A 27,238-nucleotide genomic window follows, 5' to 3' on the forward strand; every position below is an offset into this window, starting at 1 on the left:
TGTGTGTGTGTGTGTGTGTGTGTGTGTGTGTGTGTGTGTGTGTGTGTTGGGTGGGAGTGAGGGTGTGGGATTGGTTTATTGCCTTTTTTTAAAGAGGTAAACAGCAAACCAGTCAAGAATTGCACATGTCCTACTATTTTTATTTGCCCGTCTGTCCCACAGCCCACTGGTTCGTCCTGTCCACCTTTTATCTCTCATCTGTGAGACTGTGAGCTCTTTGGAGAAGAGACTGTTATTTACTGTATCCTTGTACCGCACCTAGCACAATCGGACCTCAACCTGGTTTGCCTCTAGGTGCCACCACAATACACATGATAAATAATGTAGTGCTGTAAGACTATGGCTATAATGCATTTGTAATATAGTACATAATGGAGACAGAACATAAGATGATGATTAGAAATGATGTTTAGATTATTAGATGGCCATTTTTAAGCTGTATGTTTTCCTCCTTTCTACATATTATATTACAGAATCATAGAGCCATAGGGTTATCTGGGACCGCAAGAGTCATCTAGTCTAACCCACTGTCAAGATGCAGGATTTGTTGGATCTAAACCATCCAAGACAGATGGCTATCCAGCCTCCTTTTGAAAACTTCCAGTGATGGAGATTCCATAACTTCCCTAGGCCATCTGTTCCATTGTCCTACTGTTCTTACAGTTAGGAAGTTTTTCATGAGATTTAATCTAAATCTGCTATGCTGTAGTTTGAACCCTTTGCCTCTTGGTCTGCCCTCTGTGGCAAGAGAGAACAGTTTTTCTTTATCTTTTTTGTGGCAACCTATTGTGGAGCCAATACACCCCTTCACTCTTTGGGGCATGGGGAAAGGCATGATAGCCCCACAACTGAGTCCCAATGACCACCCTGAGTCTCAGGGCCTACTGGCCAGAGTCAATATGGCTGCCCTCACTTGTAGGGCCGTGCGGCCTACTGGCCCGAGTCAGTATGGCTGCCCTCTTAGTCAAGGCTGTGAGATCGAGCAGCCAGTTGGGAAGTGGGCCGCCATCTAGGGGTGGCTGGCAGCTGGGGTAGAGGGATCCAGGCCATCCCTGCTCCACCAGGTCCCAGCCCATGACCCTGATAGCAGCGAATGGATTCATCACTAGATTAGTGAGGATCTGTCCGAATCACGCTGCCTTTGTCCCGGTTCCACAACCGGACCAATCTCTAGTTCCCCTGGGTTACTTCCTACCCTGTTTTCCAGTGTTGCTGTCCACAAGTCTCCTGGACCTCTGGGGTCATCAGCTTGCGAAGCTCCCAATGACTTGGGCTTCCGTGGGCGGCCCGGTATTGGCCTGGGTCTCGGCACACTTGGCCTTCATGATCGGGGGCTCCAGCAGCTCCCAAGAGGGAGCCTGCAATGAGCATTCTCTCTCCTCAGCCCTGACTGAGCTGGCCTTTTGTGCTGAGGCTCCAGTTGGAGCATGCCCAGCAGTGGCAAGGGGATGTGGCTTCCTCCACCCACCATGTGGGGTTAACTTCTCCTTCTCTAGTGTGGGGCATGTACATCCCGTCACACAGCCTTTCACGTATTTGAAGACCACTATCATGTTCCCCCTTAGTCTTCTCTTTTCAGGGGTGAAAGTAAAATTGAATTCTTACCAGTACAGGGGCCTCGGGCGGAAGGGCCAGGGCTGGGGGGTCAGCGTCCCCCAGCCAGCCCATCTGCGCTGCCTGGCCCGTGCTGCCCCGGACTCCAGCGGTGATTTAAAGGGCCTGGGGCTTTTAAATCGCCGTCCCCTGGGAAGCTGCTCCTTTTGCACCTCCCCCTCCCTCCCCCCCGTCAGTGGCCTGGGGGAGGGGGCAAAAGGGGCAACAATGTTAAGCTTTAAGCAGGGTCCTTTGCCGCGGCAGCGCTTTAACGTCGCTGCCCCTTTTGCCCCTCCCACCCCCATCATCGGTGGTGGCAGCGCTTTAAAGTCAGCTGTATGGGCCGGTACCAGCAGCCACTTTTTACCGGTACACCATACCAGCCCGTACCGCCTTACTTTCACGCCTGTCTCTTTTCCAAACTAAACATACCCAGTTTCTTCAGCCTTTGCTCATAAGGCTTGCATTCCGTCCCTTTGATCATCTTCGTCTCTCGCCTCTGGATCCTTCCCAATTTCTCTACATCCTTTCTATACAGCAATGACCAAAACTGGACACAGAACTCTATCTGAGGCCTAACCAGTGCCGAGTAGAGCGATACTATCACCTCCTGTGACTTGCATGCTGTGCCTCCGTTAATGCAACTCAAACAGCATCATGTTGTTGACTCATGTCGAGGTTGTGAGCCACTACAACTCCCAGATCCTTCTCAGCTGTGCTGTTGCCAAGCCAGTTATTCCCCATTCTGTATTTGTGCATTTGGTTTTTCTTCTCTAAGTGTAGCACCTTGCATTTGTCCTTGTTGAATTTCATCTTGTCTGTAGCCCAGTTCTCCAATTTATCTAGATCCCTTTGAATTTTAGTACTATCCTCCAAAGTGTTTGCATATAGGTTTGTCTTCTATAACTGCCTGTTGTTTCTGTTTCGTCGTGAGCTCTGTCTGCTATTCCAGGCTTCAATCCTTCATTTACTATAAAACTGAACTCCTATGGTTTCATTATGCACAAATGTTCCAATCCTAGATGTATCAAAATTGAGGCGTCAGTTGCTATAGTTTCTATAATCTATAAATTGGGTGCAGTGAGGATGCTGATTTTAACAGCTGGGCTCAGATCATACACAGCTTCTTCATTCACAGGAAGTACTTTGAATGATGAAAGCAGTAGTCTCATAATTTAATAAGAAATTTCTAAAGGAGAAAAACACCTCCTCCCCATCCTTACATGCATCAGTCTGTGACTGTAACTAATACCTATTAGCTAGCAGTACCAAAATAAAACTGCTCTGCCATATGCAATTTTTGTCAGTGCCAGCAATGTGCTCATCCTTGTGGGAATCTGCACCCCGGGCCTCTCAGTGAACAGCACAAAGTTTGGTTTAGCTAGCATAACCCTTGGCCTCTGTAGCTCTTACGGGTGTGTGTATAGCTGATATGTAGGAGCCACTATCATACTGATTTCTGCTGTTTGGACTAGCCTCTGTGCCTCAGAACCTGCAGCAAATACGAGTAGTCTTAGCAGTCAGTTACAGCGTTCAGAGAATCTGTATTTATTTACTTTTTGGGTCACCACATAGTTTGTTCTTCAGCTGGAATTTTCACACATGCTGCCCTCTGCGCAACAGCTGTAGCAGTTACCACTAAAAGATCACTGTTTACTAACGGTTACCACTCAGTGGTGTATGAGAAAAGTTTTTACAGGGGTCATGGGCCCTTGACTCTAGCAAAAAGATCCCAGGAATAGTCTCCATGATAATGTACCATTATATCAAGAATGGTTTGACAATAAAGATTCAAAATTAGTACAGGTCAATATTGGCCGTTTGGCTTTGGAATCAAAATGAGAAAAAGGAGCTAAAAGCTTGTGTGTGTGTATATATATACACACACTCAGTGAACCACATTTTAAGCAATTACTTAAGATGCCACACACAAAAATGTTGCCTAATAGAGGCGACATGTAGTAACAGTCCATTAATGGCTATTAGCCAGGATGGGTAAGGAATGGTGTCCCTAGCCTCTGTTTGTCAGAGGGTGGAGATGGATGGCAGGAGAGAGAGAACTTGATCATTACCTGTTAGGTTCACTCCCTCTGGGGCACCTGGCATTGGCCACTGTCAGCAGACAGGATACTGGGCTGGATGGACCTTTGGTCTGACCCAGTATGGCCGTTCTTATGTTCTTAACAGTTAAAAACTTGGACAGACCCTGAAGTTTTGCATCTGTCTCCTGAAGAATAGTCAGAGAGTATATCATGTTAGTTTAAAAAAAAAAAAAAAAAAAAACTGTGATCCAAACACATTATTTTCTCCTTTATGCAGTCAGTGACCTCTCTGTCTGCACATGCTAACACTGATCTGAAAACATTTTCTACAAAATCTTATTAATCTAGATTTCTCTTTCCTCAGAAATCAAATAGTAAACCTCTCTGACACGAGATACTTTTATCTATTTTATATGGTATTGTTCCTTGTAATTTTTCTAAATTCTATTCTAACACTTTGTAGTCAGTTCTTTGTAGCCTTGAGCTACAGTAGTCCGCTCTATAGTTGCTTAATAGCCTCTTTATTTCACGGCATGAATTGTTATTCCTTTATCAAGCAATTGGCTTGTTAGCCTTTGATCCCCTTTTTGTGTCTCAGGTATGCAACTATTTGATAGTCTAATTCCATAATGTGTGGTGGGGTGCATTTTCCCACATTTTACTTTTGCATAATATACATTGCCCAAATTTTCAAACCTGGGATCTTAAAATTAGGCTCTTAAATTCCTGTGTAGGCACCTAAATAGAAGTTTCAGAGTGGGTTTCAGAGGTATTGAGCGCCTGCAGTAACCATTAAGATAATTTTAAATATTTAAAGATAGAGAAAAAGACTTTGTTTTAATCAATATGAAACAAATGTATAAACCAAGATTTTCAAAAAGGGGCTCTTAGGGCCATATTTACACACCTGAATATGTGGTCTGATTTTCAGAAGTCAGTTGAAGTTGCTGGATGTTCAGCACTTATGAAAATCAGGCCACATATCTAGGTGGCTAAATATGGATTCAGGAGCCCAGATTTAGGTACCTGTTTTTTTTTTAATTCTATGCAATTACTAGTATTACTGATGGCCGCTCGTGCGTTAATGTGACGGTATCATAGTCAGATTCGTTTTATAACATAATTTTCTCAATGTTCAATATTTCACTTCTAATATAGCTTTCAACATTTATGTTTTAGGAAACACTGGGAACACATTCAAGATCGAACCAGTTTTAGGCATCATCACAGTATTGAAGGAACCGGACTTGACAACAATGGGACAGTTTGTTTTGTCAGTCAAAGTAACTGATCAAGGTTCACCACCACTGTCTGCAACGGCAATTGTACGCATTTCTGTGACCATGTCAGATAATTCCCATCCAAAGTTCACACACAAGGAATACCAAGCAGAAGTTAATGAAAATGTTGATATTGGAACTTCAGTCATTTTGATCTCTGCAATCAGTCAGTCTACATTAGTTTATGAGGTCAAGGATGGGAATGTGGATGGAGCCTTTACTATAAACCCATATTCTGGAGTCATCACCAGTCAAAAGCCACTTGATTATGAACGCACTTCCTCTTACCAGCTCATTGTTCAAGCAACTAACATGGCAGGCATGGCATCAAATGCCACTGTCAGCATTCAGATTGTTGATGAAAATGATAACCTGCCAGTTTTTCTCCTCTCCCAATACTCGGGCAGCATAAGTGAAGCTGCTCCTGTAAACAGTATAGTCCGGAGCGCAGCCAACAACCCACTGGTGATACGAGCTACGGATGCCGACAGTAATCAGAATGCTTTGCTGGTCTATCAGATTGTTGAATCCACTGCTAAGAAGTACTTCACTGTAGATTCCAGCACTGGCGCGATCAGAACAATTGCAAATTTAGACCATGAAACCATAGCCCACTTCCATTTCCACGTGCATGTTAGAGATAGCGGAAATCCACAGCTCACAGCGGAGAGTCCAGTTGAAGTTACTATTGAAGTAACTGACATCAATGACAATCCTCCAGTCTTCAGTCAGGCTGTGTTTGAGACAGTCTTGCTTCTGCCCACTTACGTTGGTGTAGAGGTTCTTAAAGTCAAGGCCACAGACCCGGATTCAGAAGTTCCACCTGAACTAACATACAGTCTGATTGAAGGCAATGTGGACCATTTTTTGATTGATTCAAGTACTGGGGTACTCACCATAAAAAATAATACTCTTTCCAAAGATCATTATATGCTTATAGTAAGAGTGTCTGATGGGAAATTTTACAGCACTGCTATGGTGACCATAATGGTAAAAGAAGCCATGGATAGTGGGCTCCATTTTACACAAAGTTTTTATTCCACATCTATCTCGGAGAACAGCACTAATATCACAAATGTAGCTGTGGTGAATGCTGTTGGAAACCGTCTCAATGAGCCCTTGAAGTATGGTATATTAAACCCAGGCAACAAGTTCATGATCAAATCCACCTCGGGAGTCATTGAAACAACGGGCATCCCCTTTGACAGAGAAAAACAAGAGCTGTATGAGCTGGTCGTTGAAGCAAGTCGTGAACTAGATCATCTCCGTGTGGCCAGGGTGGTTGTCAGAGTTAACATTGAGGACATCAATGACAATGCTCCGGTGTTTGTAGGGCTGCCTTACTATGCTGCTGTACAAGTTGATGCTGAGCCCGGTACCCTAATATATCGAGTGACAGCCATTGATAAAGATAAGGGTGCAAATGGTGAAGTCTCCTATCTGTTGAAAGAAGACTATGGGCATTTTGAAATTGACAGACAAACTGGTAGTGTCACTTTAAGAGAAGCCTTCAACTCTGACTTATCTAATATAGAGTATTTAGTTATCATCCTTGCAAAAGATGGTGGTAATCCTTCGTTGTCTGCTTCAGTAGAACTTCCTATTACTATAGTTAATAAAGCAATGCCTGTGTTTGACAAGCCCTTCTATACAGCTTCTGTAAATGAAGACATAGAAATGCACACCCCAATTCTTAGCATAAATGCAACCAGCCCAGAGGGCCAGGGTATCATTTATATCATTGTTGATGGAGATCCCTACAACCAGTTTAACATTGACTTTGACACCGGCATTCTGAGTGTCATCAGCCCATTGGACTATGAAGTAAATTCTGTTTTTAAGCTGACAGTACGAGCCAGTGATGCCCTCACTGGTGCTCGGGCTGAAGTCACTGTGGACTTAATTATTAATGATGTAAATGATAATCCTCCAGTTTTTGATCACTTGGCCTATAATGCCACCTTATCCGAAGCATCTTTGATTGGGACTCCTGTGTTGCAGGTTGTTGCTACCGACGCAGACTCTGAAAATAACAAAATTATACAGTATCAGATTGTCCAGGACTCCTTTAACAGCACTGATTATTTTCACATCGATAGCACAAGTGGCCTAATCCTGACAGCCCGTATGTTGGATCATGAACTATTACAGCAGTGCAGCTTAAAAGTCAGAGCAGCTGATAATGGATTCCCACCACTGAGCAGTGAAGTTCTTGTTAGTATTTATGTGACAGATATGAATGACAACCCTCCAGTTTTTAACCAGTTAATATATGAATCTTACGTGAGTGAACTGGCCCCTAGGGGTCATTTTGTGACTTGTGTCCAAGCTTCTGATGCTGACAGCTCTGATTTTGACAGACTGGAGTACAGTATCTTGTCTGGAAATGATCGGACCAGCTTTATAATGGACAGCAAGAGTGGCATTATAACTCTGTCTAACCATCGGAAACAGAGGATGGAGCCAATGTATAGCTTAAATGTCTCTGTCTCGGATGGATTGTTCACCAGCACAGCTCAGGTGCATATCCGGATCCTGGGTGCTAACCTCTATAGCCCCACGTTTTCACAGAGTATTTATGTGGCAGAGGTTAGAGAAAATGCTGCCCCTGGAACTAAGGTAGTCCATGTAAAAGCGACAGATGGAGATTCTGGTATATATGGCCAAATAAACTACTCCATAATAAATGATTTTGCCAAGGACCGATTCTTAATTGATAACAATGGACAGATCCTAACAACTGAGAAATTGGACCGAGAGAACCCTTTGGAAGGGGATATCAGTATATTTTTGAGGGCCCTGGATGGAGGTGGGAGAATGACTTTCTGCACCGTGAGAGTGATCGTAGTGGATGAGAATGACAATACTCCCCAGTTTATGACAATAGAATACAGAGCAAGTGTCAAAGCAGATGTTGGAAAAGGTCATTTGGTCACCCAAGTGCAAGCATTAGATCCAGATGATGGAGCCAATTCAAGAATCACCTATTCATTGTATAGTGAAGCCTCTGTTTCAGTGGCAGATCTGCTTGAAATTGATCCTGACAATGGATGGATGGTCACCAAAGGTAACTTTAACCAGCTGAAAAACACCGTTCTGTCATTTTTCGTCAAAGCAGTTGATGGTGGCATTCCCATGAAGCATTCCCTTATTCCTGTCTATATCCATGTTTTACCTCCAGAAGCTGTTTTACCTTCCTTTTCCCAACCCCAATATTCTTTTACAATACCAGAAGACACTGTCATAGGAAGCACCCTTGACGTTTTGCATGTTTTGCCAAGCCTGGGTGCTGTATATAGCACTGTTAATGGTGAATTAGCTGAAAACAACAAGGAAGGGATTTTCATCATAGACCAAGACACTGGAATCATAAAGCTAGATAAGAGACTTGACCATGAGACAAATCCTGCTTTTCACTTTAAAGTTGCAGCCACCATACAGCTAGACAAAGTGGACATTGTATTAACTGTGGATGTGGAGGTTAAAGTGTTGGATGTAAATGACAACAAGCCTGTGTTTGAAGCTGCCAACTATGAAGCTGTAATAATGGAAGGGATGCCAATAGGGATTAATCTTATCCAGGTTAAAGCAATTGATGCGGACTGGGGTGCAAATGGGCAAGTCACATATACTCTTTCAGCGGAATCGGAGCTGGACAAGATCATGGAAGCCTTCACAATCGATGGCAACAGTGGGTGGATCAGCACATTGAAGGACCTAGATCATGAAAAGAATCCCACTTTTACTTTTGCAGTGGTAGCTTCAGATCTGGGAGAAGCTTTTTCCCTCTCTTCCACTACCTTGGTCTCTGTCACTGTGACAGACATAAACGACAATGCACCAATCTTTGAACACGAGGTGTACAGAGGATCCGTAAAAGAGAGTGACCCTCCAGGTGAAGTTGTGGCGGTTCTCAGCACATGGGACGAAGACACGTCTGAAGTCAACCGGCAGGTTAGCTACCATATCACAGGTAAGAAAGTTGCAAACCCCTTTTCTTCCTGAAACCTGCCGTTATTGAAGAACTGAGATTTAGTACAGATTAGCATGAAAGATTTAGCAGGATTGCAGGTACATCCTCAGCTTGCAAGCAAGTCAGTTCTATTTCTCTTGGATTTATTGTTCTTAATTTGACCAGAATTTTGTAGCAACTAGTGAAGCTTAGAGATAGAGAGAAAGAGATTTGTGTGTGTGTCATTCTCCCTCCCTCTCTCCCCAGTTTCACAGCCCAAGACTTCATGCTGTGCTGCAATGTAAGGAAGTGTAACCCGTCATGATTGATGTGTCAGCATGGGAAAGATCAGAACTTAATGTATCAACCAGGGAAAATGAACAGCATTTATTCTCAGGAGGAAAACCCTTACATTTCTACGCACTTTTTTTTAATTAAGCCCTTCCCCTTCCAGAGAGGGGAATGTTCATTTAAACTTTCATTTAAAAATTCAATTTAAAAAATCACTACCTGTGGAAAAATTGACGTGCACTGTAAATTAGGGAGGGAGGAATACCACACTTTCCCCACTTACCAGAAGCATCGTATCACAAACCAGGGAAGCAATAACCCTCCGTACTGCTGTTCTGGTTTGCAGACATGCAGCATGGTGTAAACGTTATTTCATTACTAATATTTTTTCCAAGCATGGTAGTATTGTTTGTTCCTATCATGCTATATTTATTGTCATTCTTTTTCCAGAGCAAAATTAGATGTGTGTATGTGTATGGGCGGGGGACGGGAGGTGGAGGAGGAAATGGGGTGTGGTTATTTTGTCTGTGCCTATGTCTGTTGTCTGCATTCTCCAGTACATTTGTGGGAGTAAAGTGTTGATTCCTCCTGCCTCCCATCCTGCAGAGCTGCTAATATATTGTAATAACCTGGTTATTGTTGGTGTGCACCACGGTCTGCACTGGATAGAATTAGAACTGCTTCCGGTTTTGTCATAGACTCAATACTGCTAACAAGTAATGGGTAAAAATAAGAAGTCTCATTTAGCTCAAGTGGTGCATGGGTTTGTGTATTTGGAGCGGGAGGATCTGAATTCTGTCCCTGCTTTTGCTATCAAATGCAGAATGGCTGTGGCATGTGGTATGGTAGCAATCATGAAGTCCTAGGTACCATGGTTTGTCATCATATACATTCAAAATACCACAGGTTTCAAGTGATTTAATAATTCATTTTGACCATTTGAAAATAGTCTTTATTCAGTTTGAAAGTAAATTCTTCCACACCTGTAAAAGCTAAACTGGTACACCTCTACCCCAATATAACGCTGTCCTCAGGAGCCAAAAAAACTTACCGCGTTATAGGTGAAACCGCGTTATATAGAACTTGCTTTGATCCGCCTGAGTGCGCAGCCCTGCCCCCCGGGAGTGCGCAGCCCCGCCCCCCGGGAGCGCTGTTTTACTGCGTTATATCCAAATTTGTGTTATATCGGGTCGCTTTATATCGGGGTAGAGGTGTGTATTAATAGGGTATCATATAATAGTGTATAAGGACAGGAGGTGAAGGCTAGTTTTGTGAGTAAAGAACAAAACTGGAAGGCAGGAGTTCTATTCCTGACTCGGCCACCCACTTCCTGTGTGACCTTGGGTAAGGCACTTCCTCTCTGTGCTTCATTGTCCCTGTTTGTAAAACTGGAATAATAATGCCGGTGTCCTAGATGCTTTGTGACACCTATATAATTATTGTCTGTATGGAGCTTTGAGATCCTCAAATGGAAAGTGCTGTAGAAAAGCAAAGCAGTGATGTTCAAATTGGGAGTAGTTTAGTGCACTGAGATAATTATTAACTAGCATTTTTCCCATTTTTGTAAATTGTCTTGAAGTCTTAAATCTCCTGTTCTAATGCACAATACAGATACATTATATATTAATCCACTTTCATTAATTTGAGAAAAATACCAGTTTAACAGCAGTCTCCTCCCGTAAGACCTAAAAGTTTCAAAACTATCCCTTCCTGATTTTATGTTGTCATAGTAAATTCTAAAAATGCTACTACTGAAAAAACAAGAGGTTTAAAAGGCACATGTGATACCATTGCAACTGCTAGAACATAATACCAAAGAGGCTTTGCTATCTTCAGTTTTTTAAGACATCCTCTTAGATATGGGAAATTGTAGAATGAAAATCATCCAGAAACATTTAATTCTATTGGCTAAAAAACAAATGTTAAAAAACAGTTGCCTTTTCACTAATGAAACATTCAATTCATACTTTGAGTTCAAAATGAGTTCAGCTATTGGACTTGAACATTTCATGGGATCAAATTAGCTGGGGATTTTTTTCAGTGACCGTGTCATTTTGAAGGTATTTTGAGACCCAGAATATTGTTCTGTAAATACAGCCACGCCTGAGACGTTCGCTGGAGCAAGTATGGATCACTGAATTAAAAGGAAAAGAAAGTACATAACGAGAATGGCATTTGGTGCACTCAGAATAGCCTTTCATACCTTTCCCTGTGGACATGCAACACACACAGAATGTGTGGGAAAATCGCCTTTTAGATGAGGCATAAAATCAAAGCTCTAACCGCTTGTGATGACTAAAGATCCCATAGTACTTTCCCCAAGAATACAGTCATTAATCTCAGTGTTCTGGCCAACTTCTAATATGGATAACAACACTGTGCTTGACTAACATGCCCCTCCCACTTTTAGTTTAACTTAAATACAGTTCTTCAGTTCAAACCTGTTCTTCAGGCTTGCTGTGTGCTGTTTCGAACCCAGCCATCTGCATTTCACTGGTGGAAGATGTGATGCCTATTTGTCCATTCATTGACAGTCCTTGTAAAACAATTTGGGATCTGTACCAATGAAAGGCACGATATAAAAGCTGGCTGTTAAATATCAGAAAGTTCCTGGCAGTGATAGCTGGAGATGGAAGAGGCACTGTTGCTTTTCTTGTGAGAGCGCAATTTTGGCCAGTTGCATGCAATAAACCATGGGCCCTTTCATGTGGATTATTGAAGACTTGTCAGTATTGTTTTAGACAAATAGATAAGGTTTTCTTGGTGTTTGCAGTATTACCTACAGGACCCTGTAATTACGGTAGGGGAATGCCCCTGCTAGTGAAAATATTGCAGGTTCTGTAAAAATATTTAGATATCCAGGGACTCTCAGGAAAGTTAAGGCAAATCAACTAAAAGGTGTGAAGTCACCTTCAAGGTGGAGGGGGAAGAGGGTGGGGGGACTGATTCAAGGCAGATTAAGTTACTGTAAATTAAGGCCACTTTACTCCTTAATGAGGGCATCCACACACCATGTGCATTGACTTCACACCTCTAGTTGATTTACATTAACTTTCTTGAGTGTCCCTGTGTAGACACGGCCTAAAGTAACTGGTGTAACCACTGTTTGGGGCTGTTAAGATTGCTTCCCTGTCCTTGAAGCTGCTCTCCACCCACGGTTCCTGTTGAAGTAAGTGGGAACAGAGGATGCTCAGCAGCTGAGAGGCTCAGGCCCTTAGTGAGGAGGTACGGGCTATAGCAGCTTCAAAGTGTGCCAGTGGAACTCAGTCTGACCTCCCCAGTGTTCCTGACCTACCTGGTGAGGTGGAATGTCTAGCCCAATGTCTGACTGACATCTGACCCTGGGCAAGGGTGAGCTGGTTGATGCCCATCTCAGATAAGCCTGAGGTGTAATGCTGGTAGACTGGGGGAAAGCAACCAGAAAATGTGGCAGAGGTTATAACTTTGATCCAGCAAATCATTGAAGCCCATGCCAATGTTTCAGTAAAACACCTGCGGTTGCCTGTGTCAATCGACTTGAGCTCATGGGGCTTAGGCTGCGGGGTTATAAAACTGTATTGTAGATAAGTGGTTCTCCACCAGGGGTACACATACTCTTGGAGGTACACAGAGGTCTTCCAGGGGCTATTCAACTAATCTAGATGAATGTTTCTCAACCTGGGGTTTGCAGTCCTCGGGGGGGGGGGGTGTCACAGGATGGGTTTAGGGGGGTCACAAGTGCAGGGTGGTATTGGGGGGGCAAGCAGGGCAATTGCCTGAGGCCCAACACCACAGTGGGTCCTGTGAAGCTAAGTTACATGCTCCAGCTCTAGGCGGTGGGGCTCAGGCTTCAGCCTCACCACCTGGGGCTCTGGCTTCAGACAAGACTCACAAGTGGAAAAACAGGCTCAAGCATCACACTGAAATGTAAGTACCATATTTATATTCCAATCGATTTATTTTATAATTATATGGTAAAAATGAGAAGGGAAGCAATTTGTCAGTAACAGTGTGCTGGGACACTTTTTATTTTTATATCTGATTTTGTAAGCAAGTAGTTTTTAAGTGAAGTGAAACTTGGGGTACTCAAGACAAATCAGACTCCTGAAAAGGGGTATTGAAGTCTGGAAAAGTTGAGAGCCACTGGTGTAGATGCTTGGGCTGGAGTCCAGGCTCTAGGACCCTCCCTCCTTGCAGAGTCCCAGAGCCAGGGCTCCAGCCCAAGCCTGAACATCTATACTGAAATTCTGTAGCCTCACTGCCCAAGCCAGCTGACATGGGCCAGCCGTGGGTGTTTTCTCGCAGCATAGACATACCCTTAGAGTCATTCAGGTAGCCACTTCTGAGACCCCTGGTATTTGCGGGAGGAGTTATCTTAGCAGATATAAGAATATTGTCATAGAATATCAGGGTTGGAAGGGACCTCAGGAGGTCACCTAGTCCAACCCCTTGCTCAAAGCAGAACCAATCCCCAGACAGATATTTGTCCCAGATCCCTAAATAGCCCCCTCAAGGATTGAACTCACAACCCTGGGTTTAGCAGGCTAATGCTTAAACCACTGAGCTAACCCTCCCTCCTCAAAAGCTAAGATGTAGTGGTGGTAGAATTTGGTGGGTTGTCTTTGTCATTTGGGCAGTTCCATAAGCATGTGCACTGTCTTAAATTTTGTGTAAACACTATTGGTTTTAATATGCATAAAGTACCTACAGTTCCAGATAGGCACTAGACATGTCTAAATAAATAAATATGAAATCCAAAAAAAGAAACAAAATAAATAACCACTCTAGTATGGACTATGAATAGGAAAGTCACAGTGAAAACTCATGTGATCAATATCTACTTTTCAGCTACCCTTTTAGTTGTTATAACTTATGTATGTGCGCTTTAGTAATGATGTGTATCAAGATTTGTTTATTTGGGATCAGCATGTTTGTGGATTTCATTGTGTCTGGCTGTTTTTTCTTTCATTAAACTTGAGCCCAAGTTGGTTTTGTACCATGTGCTGACTAGGGCATGGGGGAACAGGCCATTAGTAAAACTTCAAGTAACAAAAGATGAAAGATAATGCAGATTCTCTTAGCCTCAAAGTCATTCTAAAAAGTTGCTTTTATTTTTAGCTAACACTTCAGTGTTGTGACATTCAAAGCAGAACATAAGAAAACTGCCAACAAATTTTAAAGAATCCATTAATACTCGTAGTCAGGAGGCTTCCGTTTAGAAATTCTACATTATTCAGAGTGAAAAACTAATTAATTAGAATGCCCTTAGGACCCAGAATCTGCTTAAATATGTTAGTGGAAAAGTTAATTAATCATTGCAGAATGAGATCTGCAGCAGGGCATACATATGAGTGCTACAAAATGGTTCCCTAAGCCACAGCTTATTTTTTTCCTTTCCTTTTAAGAATATTTCCCTGACAGTATTTTACTGTTTACATCTCATTATTTCTGTAACACTTTATCATATGCCTTCAGTCTTTCATCAGCAAAATGTAGCACCAGTGCTGAGCAATGAAGAAAGGAAGGATAATGATAACAAAAAAGGAAGAGACACATGAATCAATCCTTTGATTCACATGTTTTCTGTTTATCACTAAGGTTTCTTGGTCATTCAGATGAATCTTCTAATAGAATAAGGGGAAAAAATGTGGGATCTTAAAGACCCAAACATTTTATACACACTCCCATAATTCCCAGCATATGATATAAAAGCTATTTCATGAACAACATGGCGGTAATGACTATAGAGTTGTTCAAGGCTGGTGTTACTATTAACAGGACCAACCAGCCAACTGATTGAAGCTTTTACCTCTCCTCTTTACTCAGCAATGGGATATACATGAGGTGGGTATACTGCTTCATGTTAACTGAAGCTTGTTAATCATTTGCTTAACCAAAGAACTCTCATGTACAGTGCAGAAAAGTATTGAATGCCATCATGAAGTCAAAGACATATATTTAAGGCTTTGTTATATTAAACAGAACTCTTGCTATGGCTCGTTCACAACCAGCTGTGGAGAAAAATTATGCTTCTTTACCCTGATGCTGAACTTAAATGGAGATATTTTAATGTTAATCAGCATGTGCCTACCTTTCTCTACAGCCCGATTAGGATGTGTTTCATAGTTCAGTCAAGTCAGTGGACAGACTCTCAGTGACTTGACTGGTCTTTGGATCCAGCCCATGTTGCATAATGAAATACAATGGACCGTCTTTTGGGGAGATCCATTTTTTGTCACAACACAGCGTCAGCAAGGGCCTAATTCGGCATGGAGAAGTGACTGGGAGTTGAGGGCCTTTCAAGATTGGAGCCTGTGACCATTGGGTTGCTATAAACAGAAAATGGTTAAGTGTTTGATATACCAACTTTATATTTTAATACGAATGCACACACTCAGTCTAAAAGTTCTATAAAATACGTGGCTGATCAATCATCTAAACTGCCCTCATTTTTCTGGTGTTTGATATAGACACAAGGCTTAACATATGTCTTCAACCTTTCTGTTTGGTTTTAAGTTCAGAAATGTGTCTCATCTGCCCTCTTTTTCCTGGGCCTGTCTACTTAAAATGCTGTGCCAGTGTAGTATTTCAATGAAGACACTACTTATGCCGACGGGAAAGCGTAGGTATTTCACCTCCCCAAGAGGTAGTAGCTAGGTCAACAACAGATTTCTGCCGTCGACTTAGTGCTGTCTACGCTGGGGGTTAGGTCAGTTTAAGGGTGTCACACAGGGGTGTGGATTTTTCATACCCCTGAGCGATGTAGTTATACCAGCCTAATTTCCTAGTGTAGACCAGGCCCCTGAGAGACTTCATGGAGAACTGGCAGAGTTATGATATCTGAGATGCTAGGTAGCCACACCTAATTAAGTGGTGTGATCACAGGGGAAGAGTGACTTTTTTTTTATTCCGACCGTTTATAACTTTTTCTCTTTTCTATGTTTTTGTTAATACCTATTTTCTCACATACTGAACATAAATAGTTGGGAGTAAAGACTAAAAACCTACCTTTTCCAGTAGGGGCCAGGAGATCTCACAGCACACATCTAAGACACTGAGTGAGCACTCCAGCAAAGCCGAGGAACATCAGACTTTACATTCTTGATATTGCTAAGGAGAAAAAAAAATTAATGAAAAAACACCATTTGGGCTGCCTTTTTACATCACAAAGAAGTAGGGCACAAGCCCCCCCCCCCTTTTTTTTTAAACCTTTGCAGTCTCCCTTTAAGAGAACAGTAGCAAACTTCGCTTAGTGGGAAAAGCTTAAATAGCGGGTTACCCTGAGTTGTAATTTGCTCATTGAAACAATGTGGGGCTTTTCCATCTCCCCATTCAGTTCATGCAGCATCTGAGTTCATGATAAACAGATGCCATTCTGCCTGAATGTGGTGAATGTATACATCTAGTTTTACAGACCAGGCATGTTCTTGGAGCTGTACACAGAGAGAGGAAGTCGTGTTAACCTGACCCGAAGAATTTCCAGTCTAATCTGACAACATAAAGACAAAGGTTGGAGAACAGGCTACAGCAAAGGAATGTAATTGAAGGTGATCTTCTTATAGAAGAGATTAGGGATTATACCATTTGAAATGCAGGTGTAAATAACCATTAGAAATGTTATTGACAAAGAACCATGCCCCTTTTCACATCACTTTTAATTCCTTGTATCCTTCAGTGTGTGAAATGACATTATTTCCCTCTCTGAGGATGATGGGGACAAGTCTTTCTCTCTACAAGCTGCTTTTGTCTCCATGCAATTTAATGATGTGGAAAAGTAATATTGCCAGGTTCGGTGTCAGTGTTTCAGCATAATAAAAAGCTGTTCTGCTTCATCTCCTTCACTCCTAGCTGGCTTTCACTAGCTTTCACTCTCTGATAAATTTGATCTAATTGCAATGCTTATCTTTGAACTGTTCCTTAAGTGACCCCTCATTAGGGCTAATGTGTCTTTCTGTGTCATGTAAACTTTTTTTTAAAAACTAGAATCCTAATGAGTATAAGAACAGCACAGCTGTATGATAAAGCGTTCATTAAAGGATTCCTTAATAGAACCTACTGCCATTCCTTGATTGCATAATCAACAGCTAATGAAATTGTCTTGGTAACAAGAGCTACAGTGTATTACATCCTCTCTCGAGACTAAGTGGAAAGACAATTGTACCATCCTGAGAAGACTATTGATTGTTCACAGTTTGAATTTGATTGCCCTTAAGGAGAACTAAACAAGAGATCATCTTGAGCTCTGCTAAATGGATTTTGTTTTCTTTGGATATTAGTGTTTTACTTTCATACAAGGGACCACAAATGCCTGGGACCATAATCGTATTGCAGATTTCCAGAGTTTGCCAGTTTGAAAGCACTTCTCATTGTATGAGGAGAAATGGTAGCTGCTTACTTGTGACACCTTTAAACTGCATCTGTGTTTATGTTTGAATGAGTGCAAAGCTCTGATAGGCCTCCATTGCCTCTTTGTAGGAGGTAATCCCAAAGGAAAGTTCGCCTTGGGACTGGTTCAGAATGAATGGAAGGTTTACGTGAAGAGACCACTAGATCGGGAAGAACAAGACATTTATTTTCTGAACATCACTGCTACCGATGGCCTCTTTGTAACACAAGCTGCTGTGGAAGTGACGGTCACTGATGTTAATGATAATAGTCCTGTCTGTGATCAGGTTAGTCAGCAAATTTTAGTTGTATAATATTTTACTGGACATAAAGTTTTCCTATAAAGTTCACTATTATTTATCATTGGTTTCCAGTTTCATTTATTTTCATTTCTTAGCTCCATTGATGGTACGCTCTTAGTTCAGTGGTCTGACATGTTCTGGGAGGCACTGGTGGGAGTAGATGGTTTCACTAAAGCAGGTGGAAGGATAGTGTTTTAGAGAACATAGCAGTGGAGCTAGAGGACCTAGGCCTTCTCCACACTGGTAGTTTTCTTATTATGTAGTGAGGTTAGATTATTGTTGTTGCAGCCCCTCTAGTGGTAAAAATGGTGAGAGGATCAGTATAGACAGGGCACAGGTAGCCACTGGCATTTTAACCACCGTGACATCTAGACCTATCTGAGCACAGATGATATAGTGGTAAAATTACCCTGTGTCCTGTCCTTGCGCTCCCACACTCACCGTCAAGGGTGCAGTTGTACTGCTACAGTAGTGAAATGAGGGGAGCGTTCAAGAAAAAGTCAGGGTAGACAGTGTATAAGGTGTGTCAGCCTTTTTATTCCTAACACCTTTGCAGTTCTATTAATGTTTTTAGTTTGTGTTGTTGTTGTGATACTTAAAATGCTTAAGAACTTACACTAATGAGTTAAAGTTCCTTAAGAAAAGTTGTTTCTTTTGTATAAAAATGTTGAAGATACTTGTAAGTGCATGCACCATAGAGAGTAACCATGCAAAATTGTGTCTGTGCAAAGATAATATAAACTGCAGCTCTTGCATCTCCTGTGTTTTCTGCTTTTGTCCCTAGTTTGCATATGCAGCATTATTTCCTGAAGACATTCCATCAAACAAAGTCATCCTTAAGATCAGTGCCAAGGATGCAGACATTGGATCCAATGGTGAAATTCGCTATTCGCTGTTTGGACCTGGGAACAATAAATTTTTTTTAGATCCAGAAAGCGGTAAGGTGACAAAACTTTTGTCTCTGAATGACATTGCTAACCCTGGCCACCAGTTGGGGCCAGAGTTCTCACCAATTACTGCTAATGCATTTTCCATTAAAGTGTCACATGGAAATCTGAACTTCTGCTGTCAGTTTATATTATTGCAGGCACTTATGTCCACTTTGAAGGTGACAGTTATAGGACAGTAGAAGGGAAGGAACCCCTTTGATAGCCACCTTGGATATTCCATCCATTGGGGGGGATTTAACCCTCACGTTTCCCAGCAAGACCTTCAAACCAGTCGTGGGCATCAGAGGCCTTGAGCTGGAGCCCACTTGGTATAAAAGAGAGGGAGCTGCTGGCCGAATGTTTATGAGGAGCCTTCAGCTTTGGAAATCATTTCTTCCACCAGGGTCTGAAATAGCCTGAATGTGTTGATCTTCAGTACATGTGGCAAGGACTATCTTTTCATCCAAGCTTTTGGGGAGGAAGGGCCATGGATATCGTATTTGTTAGCATGTTGGAGTGTTTTGGGGGTATTGCTGATTTGATACATGGTTTTTGATACGTGGTTTACTAACAGGAGGCACTGCATCTGGTGGTACTGTTTTGTTACCATAAATCACAGAGGTTGAAGCAGTGGGAGGTGTTTAGTATGTTAAAGGTGGGCTATTGTCCCCTATCAGAATAAAGTGTAATGTATTTAAATATGGGATCTGGCATATAAAAGACTAAATCAGTCCTGCTGACTAGTACCAGATGCTTTTCTGATATGTTAATGGTTGAAGACTATTTATCTGTTTTATAAGAAGCAGATAATATTTAAAACTTGTGGAATATGAACAAGCTGCCTTGTGGTTGCTCTTACTGCCCATGGTCAGACCTGTGTCCTTTCATTGGCCTATAACGTGTATCTGAGAATGAGAGATCTGATCTAAACTGGAAGGCAGAGGCACCTACTGAGACTCTGAGTTGTTTGTTGGCAAAGATCAGCATTACGGCCCTTTACATTTGATTATCTCTGCTGTCATCAGTAGATTTACAGTGCATTTATGTGTTTAGAAATCTAGAGAGCCATGGAGATTATGAGAGTAACCAAAAGGCAGACATGAAAAATACTGTTTATTATACTCTCAGCCATGGGTGAAATTGTAGGGCTTTGAAGGTCATCCAGATTGGCTTACCTACTGCATTTGTACTGGCAGTTAACTATGGTGGATAAACAGAAGTAAAATGAAACTTTCAGGATTTTGTATTCCTTTCAATGATGAACACTATTATTTGTTTCTTTTTTCCCCCCTTTTTTTTCTTTTAATTCCTGAAAAATATGTGATCTTTATGGTACTTACAATATCTAAAAATGGATATTCTGTTATATTAATAATGATGATTGCTGCTTTTACCCAATTTTAGGTGAGTTGAAAACCTTGGCCCTTTTAGACAGAGAGAAAATCCCTGTGTACAACTTGATTGCCAGGGCAACAGATGGCGGTGGCAGGTTCTGCCAGTCAGAAATCCACCTTTTCCTGGAAGACGTTAATGATAATCCACCAATGTTTTCTACTGATCATTACACCGCATGTGTCTATGAGAATACAGCCACTAAAGCTTTGTTAACAAGAGTCCAGGCCACGGATCCTGATGTAGGTAAGTGAGAAATGTTACTAAGAATAACTAGTACCCAGGAAAAATGCATGGGTTGGTGGAATTGTGGCAGAGATGGCACCTCCTTCCTTGTCTCTTTCTCTCCTTATTCACCTCTTCTGCTTTTCCTTCCTCTCCACTTTGTTATCCCCTTTGCTGCTGCTCATTGTTGAGTGTGGCATGGTGTCATAGATGTATAAGTATTGCAGTGGCCAGGGAAGTCTGTCGTCACCATATTCATATTGTAGAGATCACTGGAAGCAGTTATGATGAATTTAAGGTTAAGTTTAAACTTTTATGCTATAAAGATCTCAAGTTCTTTTAGAGCTGAAGATTTCCATGCCTGTTTTTGTGTTATGCCTGTAATATAATTATATGCCAGTAGAAATCTATACCTGGGTAGAGAAATATAGGTCTTGATTCATCACAACTTTGTTATAATTTTACTCTGCTATTGTTGTACTTTGTATAGACTGGAGATATTCTGGTTATTTTCTTACTGATTTTTTTTTAATGGCAGCCTTTTGTTATGTGAGGAACTTAATCATGAAATCTAGGCAAAATTTTTTTGTCTTGTAACACAAGTGTTAAATTGTAAAAGCCTTTGCTCTTTTTCATCTAATTTGTTTCAGGTAGATAAATATAGAGTCTGACAGTTTTTTCTTTTCTCTGCTTTATTTTTGGGAGATGTTTTATGAAATCGTGGCATGAGTGATGTTACCTACAAACCAGTGAATGGAAAATACTTTTTATTCATATTTTTCTGAATTATAATAGATGCTGGTAGTGTCCTCTGTTGTTAAGGTTGCTAGTTTAAATTTGCTGCATTCAGTAAAGTTAAAGAATAAGCTGCAAACATTCATTACTATATCTATAAAGAACACATTATGCTCCGTGGTTGAAAAATCACAATTACAGTTTATTGTACTGCCCTGTAGTGAAAAAGCCAATTACTCTTAGTAAGCCAATACATGTGTTGCAAACCCAGTGTGTTTATTTTCCACTGCAGTTTTAATTAGCATTTTTCTCATGTATGAAGTGACATTTAAAACAAAAAAAAGATAGCAAAGAATTTGGAATAAATGTTGTCCATAAAAGTTGTGCTAAAATCAACTTTACATAATGAGATGATGAACTATTTAAAAATGGAGGTAATTGCTACATTCATTCTCTTTCTGAGACTGCATATTTTTATAGAGGTGGATATGTGATGACAAATATGAAAGGATATATAGTCTTCCTATAATGTTTAGAGCTGTAAATCATAGAGGGCTGTGTAAGATGGAGGACTTACTCTGGTTTATGAAACTGATTTTAATACAATTCCGTGTTTTATTAGTCAGCACTAAAAAAACATATTCCCACTATTGTGGAAATGAATGCATTAGGATCGGATGTTTTTTTTCATAACATGCAGTAGTTAAATCTCTGTAAAGTATCCTACACTCCCTTTGAAAACATTTGTGTAGCTTGTAATGAGCCCAGGAACATATTTTCCACAGAGCATTTTACAATCAGTGTTAGTGTCTGCCAATTCCTCTACTATTTCGGTCCTTGAAGAGCCGTGTACTCTACCTGTAAGGAGGGTGAATTCTGATTTAGAGAACATGCACCCTTTTCAGAAGAATGAAGAGAGAAATGCCAGCATGGAGAACATAGAGAGAGAACTTGAAAGACAAGCCATGTTGTGGGCTCCAGGAACTCTTCGCACTAAACATAATACAGCATATGAGGGAACTGGCATTATATTGAATGAATGTTTGGTCAGATACTCTTAGGATAATTAGGGCAATTTCCAGGCAGTAGGAAGATTCGGTGCCACTGCTCAAGTTATTGAAGGTTTTTGTTGTGCAGTACCTGCTTCTCAATATATTATTTAAAATGTGGATGTGCCTCTGGTTGCTTCTTAAGGGCTTGGTCATGAAATGTGCTGAGCATTTCCTAAGAGACCTTTTGAAGTCTGTGGGTACATCCAGACTACCTGCCATATCGGCAGGTAGCGATCGATTTATCAGCAGGTAGCAATCGATTTATCGGGGATCGATATATCGCCCCCCCCCACTGTAGACCAGGCCTCAGAGAGTTGAGGGTGTCATGCTGTCTGGAGTAGCTCACAACTGAGAGTGTTAATCTCAGGTCAGATGGTGTGCCCTGTTTTCTGACACCCCAAACTGGTGGTATATTCTATAATTTGATTTCACCAAGCCAGTAACAACTGTGCACTGCTGGATTACTATATTAATCTTACCGTGGAGCCGAAGGCAGTCCCCTGAGGCTCTTTAGTGCATCTTGCCACCCAGACAAACTGGGCTAAGTGATGAAAAGTTATTAAAACCAAAAATCACCTCACATTAGGTCACTCCTGACCCCAAAGGGCCAGTCACTTACCCCAGGTCAAAGGACACTCTTGATCTCACACCAAAAACAATGCTGTTGCCAATTTCTCTAGTAAACTAACTAGAGATTAGCTAAGAAAAAGAAATGAGAGTTATTGAGAGATTAATGTAAGTAAAATACATTACAAGTGAGTCAGAGTTTGTAAGTCCAAATGATTAGCAAAGGCCTAGTAATCTCCTGATTTCCATAAATCTCTCAGGATTACCCAAAACAGCTTTGGGGATCTCTGTCTTGTATCTGGAACGCCCCCTGAAAGTGTCCAAACAGCTCAGAGATACAGGATTGCTCCCAAGGTAGATTCTGATAGCTGTTTTCCCCAGAAAGCAGTCGGGCATGTGTTCCCATCACATCATGGATCTGTAGACTTCCCTTTGTTGAACGCAAGGACCCATGCTTTGAAGTTAGCATGCTTCTCATTTACAGTTCTAAGGCTTCAATCCTGGTTAACTTTACAGGGACATACATAATGCATTTAGTTAAGCCATCCAGACAGTCTTTCATTAGTTTTCATGAACAATGTGATAGCCAGAAACAATCCTTCATTAGTTTTCATGCAGTTTTACATGTTAAGTAAATTCTCATCTAAACGCTAATACATGCTGTGATCTAGGGTTAATTAAGTACAGTGATGTATAATGTAAAATATAATGTAATAGCATTCAACAGGTTACAGATAAATGAAGACAATACCATCACATTTCCTTTTTAATTATGCCAACACACAAGTGAATTGGCCTGACCACATTACAATGCCTTTTGACACTCCTTTGATTTCTATTAGCATGTGAGTGAATTAGCCTGCTGCCTTGGTGGGAGCTGGCAACCTGCTTGACAGCATCACAGAGGGTACTCAGCCCTATGCAGGATTTGAACCTAAATTGGCTGATTTATATTTAACACATTCATTGATTTTGTTTCATATGGCTGGCTCTGGAAGCAGAAGAATGAACTAATCAAACCTTCATTATTCTTCTGAACTCTTGGATACACAGTTGGTAGCGCCCAACTACATCTAGGCAGATACACATGCTAGAGGGGGACAGGAATGGGAGGGCTCTGCTTTCCAATTTCACAACTTTCAGGGTACATCTACACTACGAGATTAATTCGAATTTAGATAATTCGAATTTGGGAAACAGATTGTATAAATTCGATTGTGCGTGGCCACACTAAGCACATTAATTCGGTTTTTAACCACATTAATTCGGTGGTGTGCGGCCACACTACCCTATTAATTTTAACCACATTAATTCGGTGGTGTGCGGCCACACTACCCCTAATTCGAATTAACAAAATCGATTTTGGTGCTACTCCGCTCATCGGGGTGGAGTACAGAAATCGATTTTAAGTGCCCTTTAATTCGAAGTAACTGGCTCCGTTGTGTGGACGGGTTAAGGATTAATTCGGATTAACGCAGCTAAATCCGAATTAAAGTCGTAGTGTAGACCAGGCCTCAGTCAAAGAGAATTGCTTTGGATAACAAGGAGCATATTCCAATACAGTGCATAGTTCAATTTATATTACCCCTCCACAAAGATGGATGGTCCAAACTGTTAATTAAGTGGGCATCTGGAAGAAAGGGGGGGGGGCTGCACAACTCCCTTTGTTACACTACAATTATTGATTTTTTTAAACATAAACATATAGCATTGCTATCCGCCCTACTTTTACTGGAAATTCCTGATTTTTCATGGAGTTCACCTGTATCGTACAAGCTAGTGAAGTAACCCACTATCGTGCTATTGTAGATAGAGTATAGAGGCTTTGGGACCTGAACTGTTACTGGCTTTACAGCGTGGCAGAGAGGCTCCCAGGTTTGCAGAGACACCATAGCAATCTGATATGTGGAATCTGTTGTGCAACGTCTACCCTACAGGGAAACTTGATGGAGAAATCCAATGGGAGTTAGGTGCCTGGATGCTTTCAAAAATTCTACTACTTCCAACTAGGCCGGCACCAATATTCATCTTCAGGTGCCTACACTCCTCTAGAAATCTGGTCCATAGAGCTTTAACATTTGTGGTGGCCAGCTGGCAGATCCAGCTCTCCATTTCCCTCATCCAGTACTGGTGTTTTTGGCAATTTATTGAAGTCTAACAAGCTCCTTCTAGTCAGTCTTTTAGTTGATCAGTCTGTCCTGGGAGACATTTGCTAGAGGTACCATTCAGCCATCATTACAGTTTCTAAAAATTGTACATGATAATTTTCTAACACAAAAGATATTGTACCCAACACAAGGTAGCTCCTTACGATGAATAAAGACGAATTATCACTGGACTGAAGGGTGATAAGTGCCGAGGGACTGGTGATCATGACCAGGATAACACTGAATATTGACAAGTAGGGGACAGTTCCAATAATTATTATAAATACTTGGTGCTTCAAAAGGGCTAATTTCCGAAAGCTGAGCAAAATTCATTGAGATAAAAAAACCAGATAGAATAATGTGTATGAAAATTCAAAGTTCTTTAAAAAAATGTATTAAATGTTCAAAAAAGCTGTGTTTCCACAATCAAGAAAGAAGATAACTTTGGCTAAATACCCATCCCAGTTCAGTGGCAAAATGAAGACAAAAATTAGCAATAAAAAACAGTATATAAAAAATAGAAAAGGAGGATAATAGAAATCATATAAATTAGAAGTTATGAAGAGCAAAAAATTGATAAGGGAAACTAAAGACAACAGGGAAATATCCATAGCTGTCAGGGCTAAGGACAGAAATAATTTTTTACGTATACTAGGAACAAAAGAAATCCTAATAATGTTGTAGGCCCATTACTAGATAGCTAACTGTTAATAATGATGCAGATAAGGCAGAAGTGATCAATAAATATTTCTCTTCCGTATTTGGAAAGAAGGAAGATGATGTGCTCATATCACATGAGAACTATGAAGTACTTTACAGTCCATTAAGAACTTAGGAAGATGCTAAACAACATCTACTGGGGTAAACACTGTAAACTCAGCAGACCTGGATAACTTGCAACTAAGATCCCTAAAGGAGCTTTCTGAGAAGATCTCTGGCCTGCTGATGTTAATTTTTAATAAATCTTGAATACCAAGGAAAGGCCAGATGACTGGAAGACTGCTAATGTTGTGCCAATATTCAAAAAGGCACGCAGAATGAACTAGTTAGCTATAGGCCAGTTAACCTGATATCAGTCCCAGGCAAAATAATGGAAAAGATTATATGTGATTTAATTTATTACGAAATAAAGGATAGGAATATAATTAATGCCAATCAACATGGATTTATGAAAAATAGGTCATGTCAAACAAACTTGATTTCATTCTTTGATGAGATTACAAGTTTGGTCGATAAGGGTAGACTTCTGTAAGGCATTTAACTTATGACTGCACAGCATTCTGATAAAAAATTCAAACTATACAATATCAATAATGCACACGTTAAATGGATTAAGAACTGGCTGTCTGACAGATCTCAAAAAGTAGTTGCCAATGGGGAATCAGCATTGAATGGGGCTGTTTCTAGTGGGGTTTCACAGGGATTGGTACTAGGACTGAAGCTATTCAACATTTTCATCAGTGATATGGAAGTAAATATAAAATCATTATTACATTGCATCTTCCAATGTTGGTGCACAGGGCGGAATCTAGTCTTCCCCTTTCCTCTCTGTTATTAGCTGCTACTTCCACTGTTCTATGGTGTTGAAATAGATTGTTCTGCCCTTCCTGCTTAGAGTTCTTCTTGAGGTTTCTCTTGGGTGCCCTCATTTCTGCACACCAGCTGGTTTCCACTTGACAGCTTCATGTGGGAGTCTGTGAGTTGGTATCTGGAGTAGATGCTCCAAATATGTCCAGCGCTTTCTTCTGATTCTAGTGGAAACAAGTTGCTGGTTCGTAATTTCTTGGATCTTTTCTGTGGTGATGAAGTCTTTCCAACCAATGCCCAGAATCTTTCATAGGCACATATTTTTGAAGGCATCTAGTTTTCTGTCTAAAAGATCATCAGTTCTTGCAGCCATATGTTAGCATTGATATTGTGTTTGAATTGAAAATTCTCTGTTTTGTTTTGATGCTGTATATCCTTGATTTCCATATGTTGTTGAGTTTAGTAAATACTGTAGATGCCTTTCCTATCTTTGACATCCTTTCCTTCTTGAGATCTCTGGCCAATACAGTGCTGCCCAGGTAGGGAAGCTGTTCTCCTTCCTTGATGTTTTTGCCATCTAGTGTGATGTTACTGCTTGATGCCTGGATTTCCAGTATGTTTGTTTTAGCATAACTAATTATGTGGCCTGCTGTGTTTGCCAGATTGACTCTCTTTGTAACTTTTTGGGGGTGTCACTTAGTTGCACGCTATCATCAGCAAAGTGTAGGTCTTCTAATAATTTGCTATCTACTGATGCTATACCAGTGTTAGTACTTCAAATGCACTTCTTTAGTATGCAGTTTATGGCAATGCCAAACAGCAGCAGAGATAAAATGAAGT

The 27,238-nt window shown here is 41.0% G+C and overlaps 1 protein-coding gene across 1 annotated transcript in view; it reads left to right on the plus strand.

The window, feature by feature from the left end:
- Positions 1-27,238, plus strand: part of FAT3 (FAT atypical cadherin 3) — a 570,769-nt gene that overhangs the window by 459,972 nt on the left and 83,559 nt on the right. Inside the window, exons 10-13 of the mRNA XM_026651587.2 lie at positions 4,815-8,888; positions 17,613-17,809; positions 18,609-18,762; positions 20,158-20,391. Coding sequence (XP_026507372.1) covers positions 4,815-8,888; positions 17,613-17,809; positions 18,609-18,762; positions 20,158-20,391 — 4,659 coding nt within the window. The remainder of the gene's footprint in view (positions 1-4,814; positions 8,889-17,612; positions 17,810-18,608; positions 18,763-20,157; positions 20,392-27,238) is intronic.

The sequence above is a fragment of the Terrapene carolina genome, unplaced genomic scaffold (genome assembly GCF_002925995.2).
Source record: "Terrapene carolina triunguis isolate 2854851 unplaced genomic scaffold, T_m_triunguis-2.0 Scaffold97, whole genome shotgun sequence".
In the NCBI taxonomy this organism is placed as follows: domain Eukaryota; kingdom Metazoa; phylum Chordata; order Testudines; family Emydidae; genus Terrapene; species Terrapene triunguis.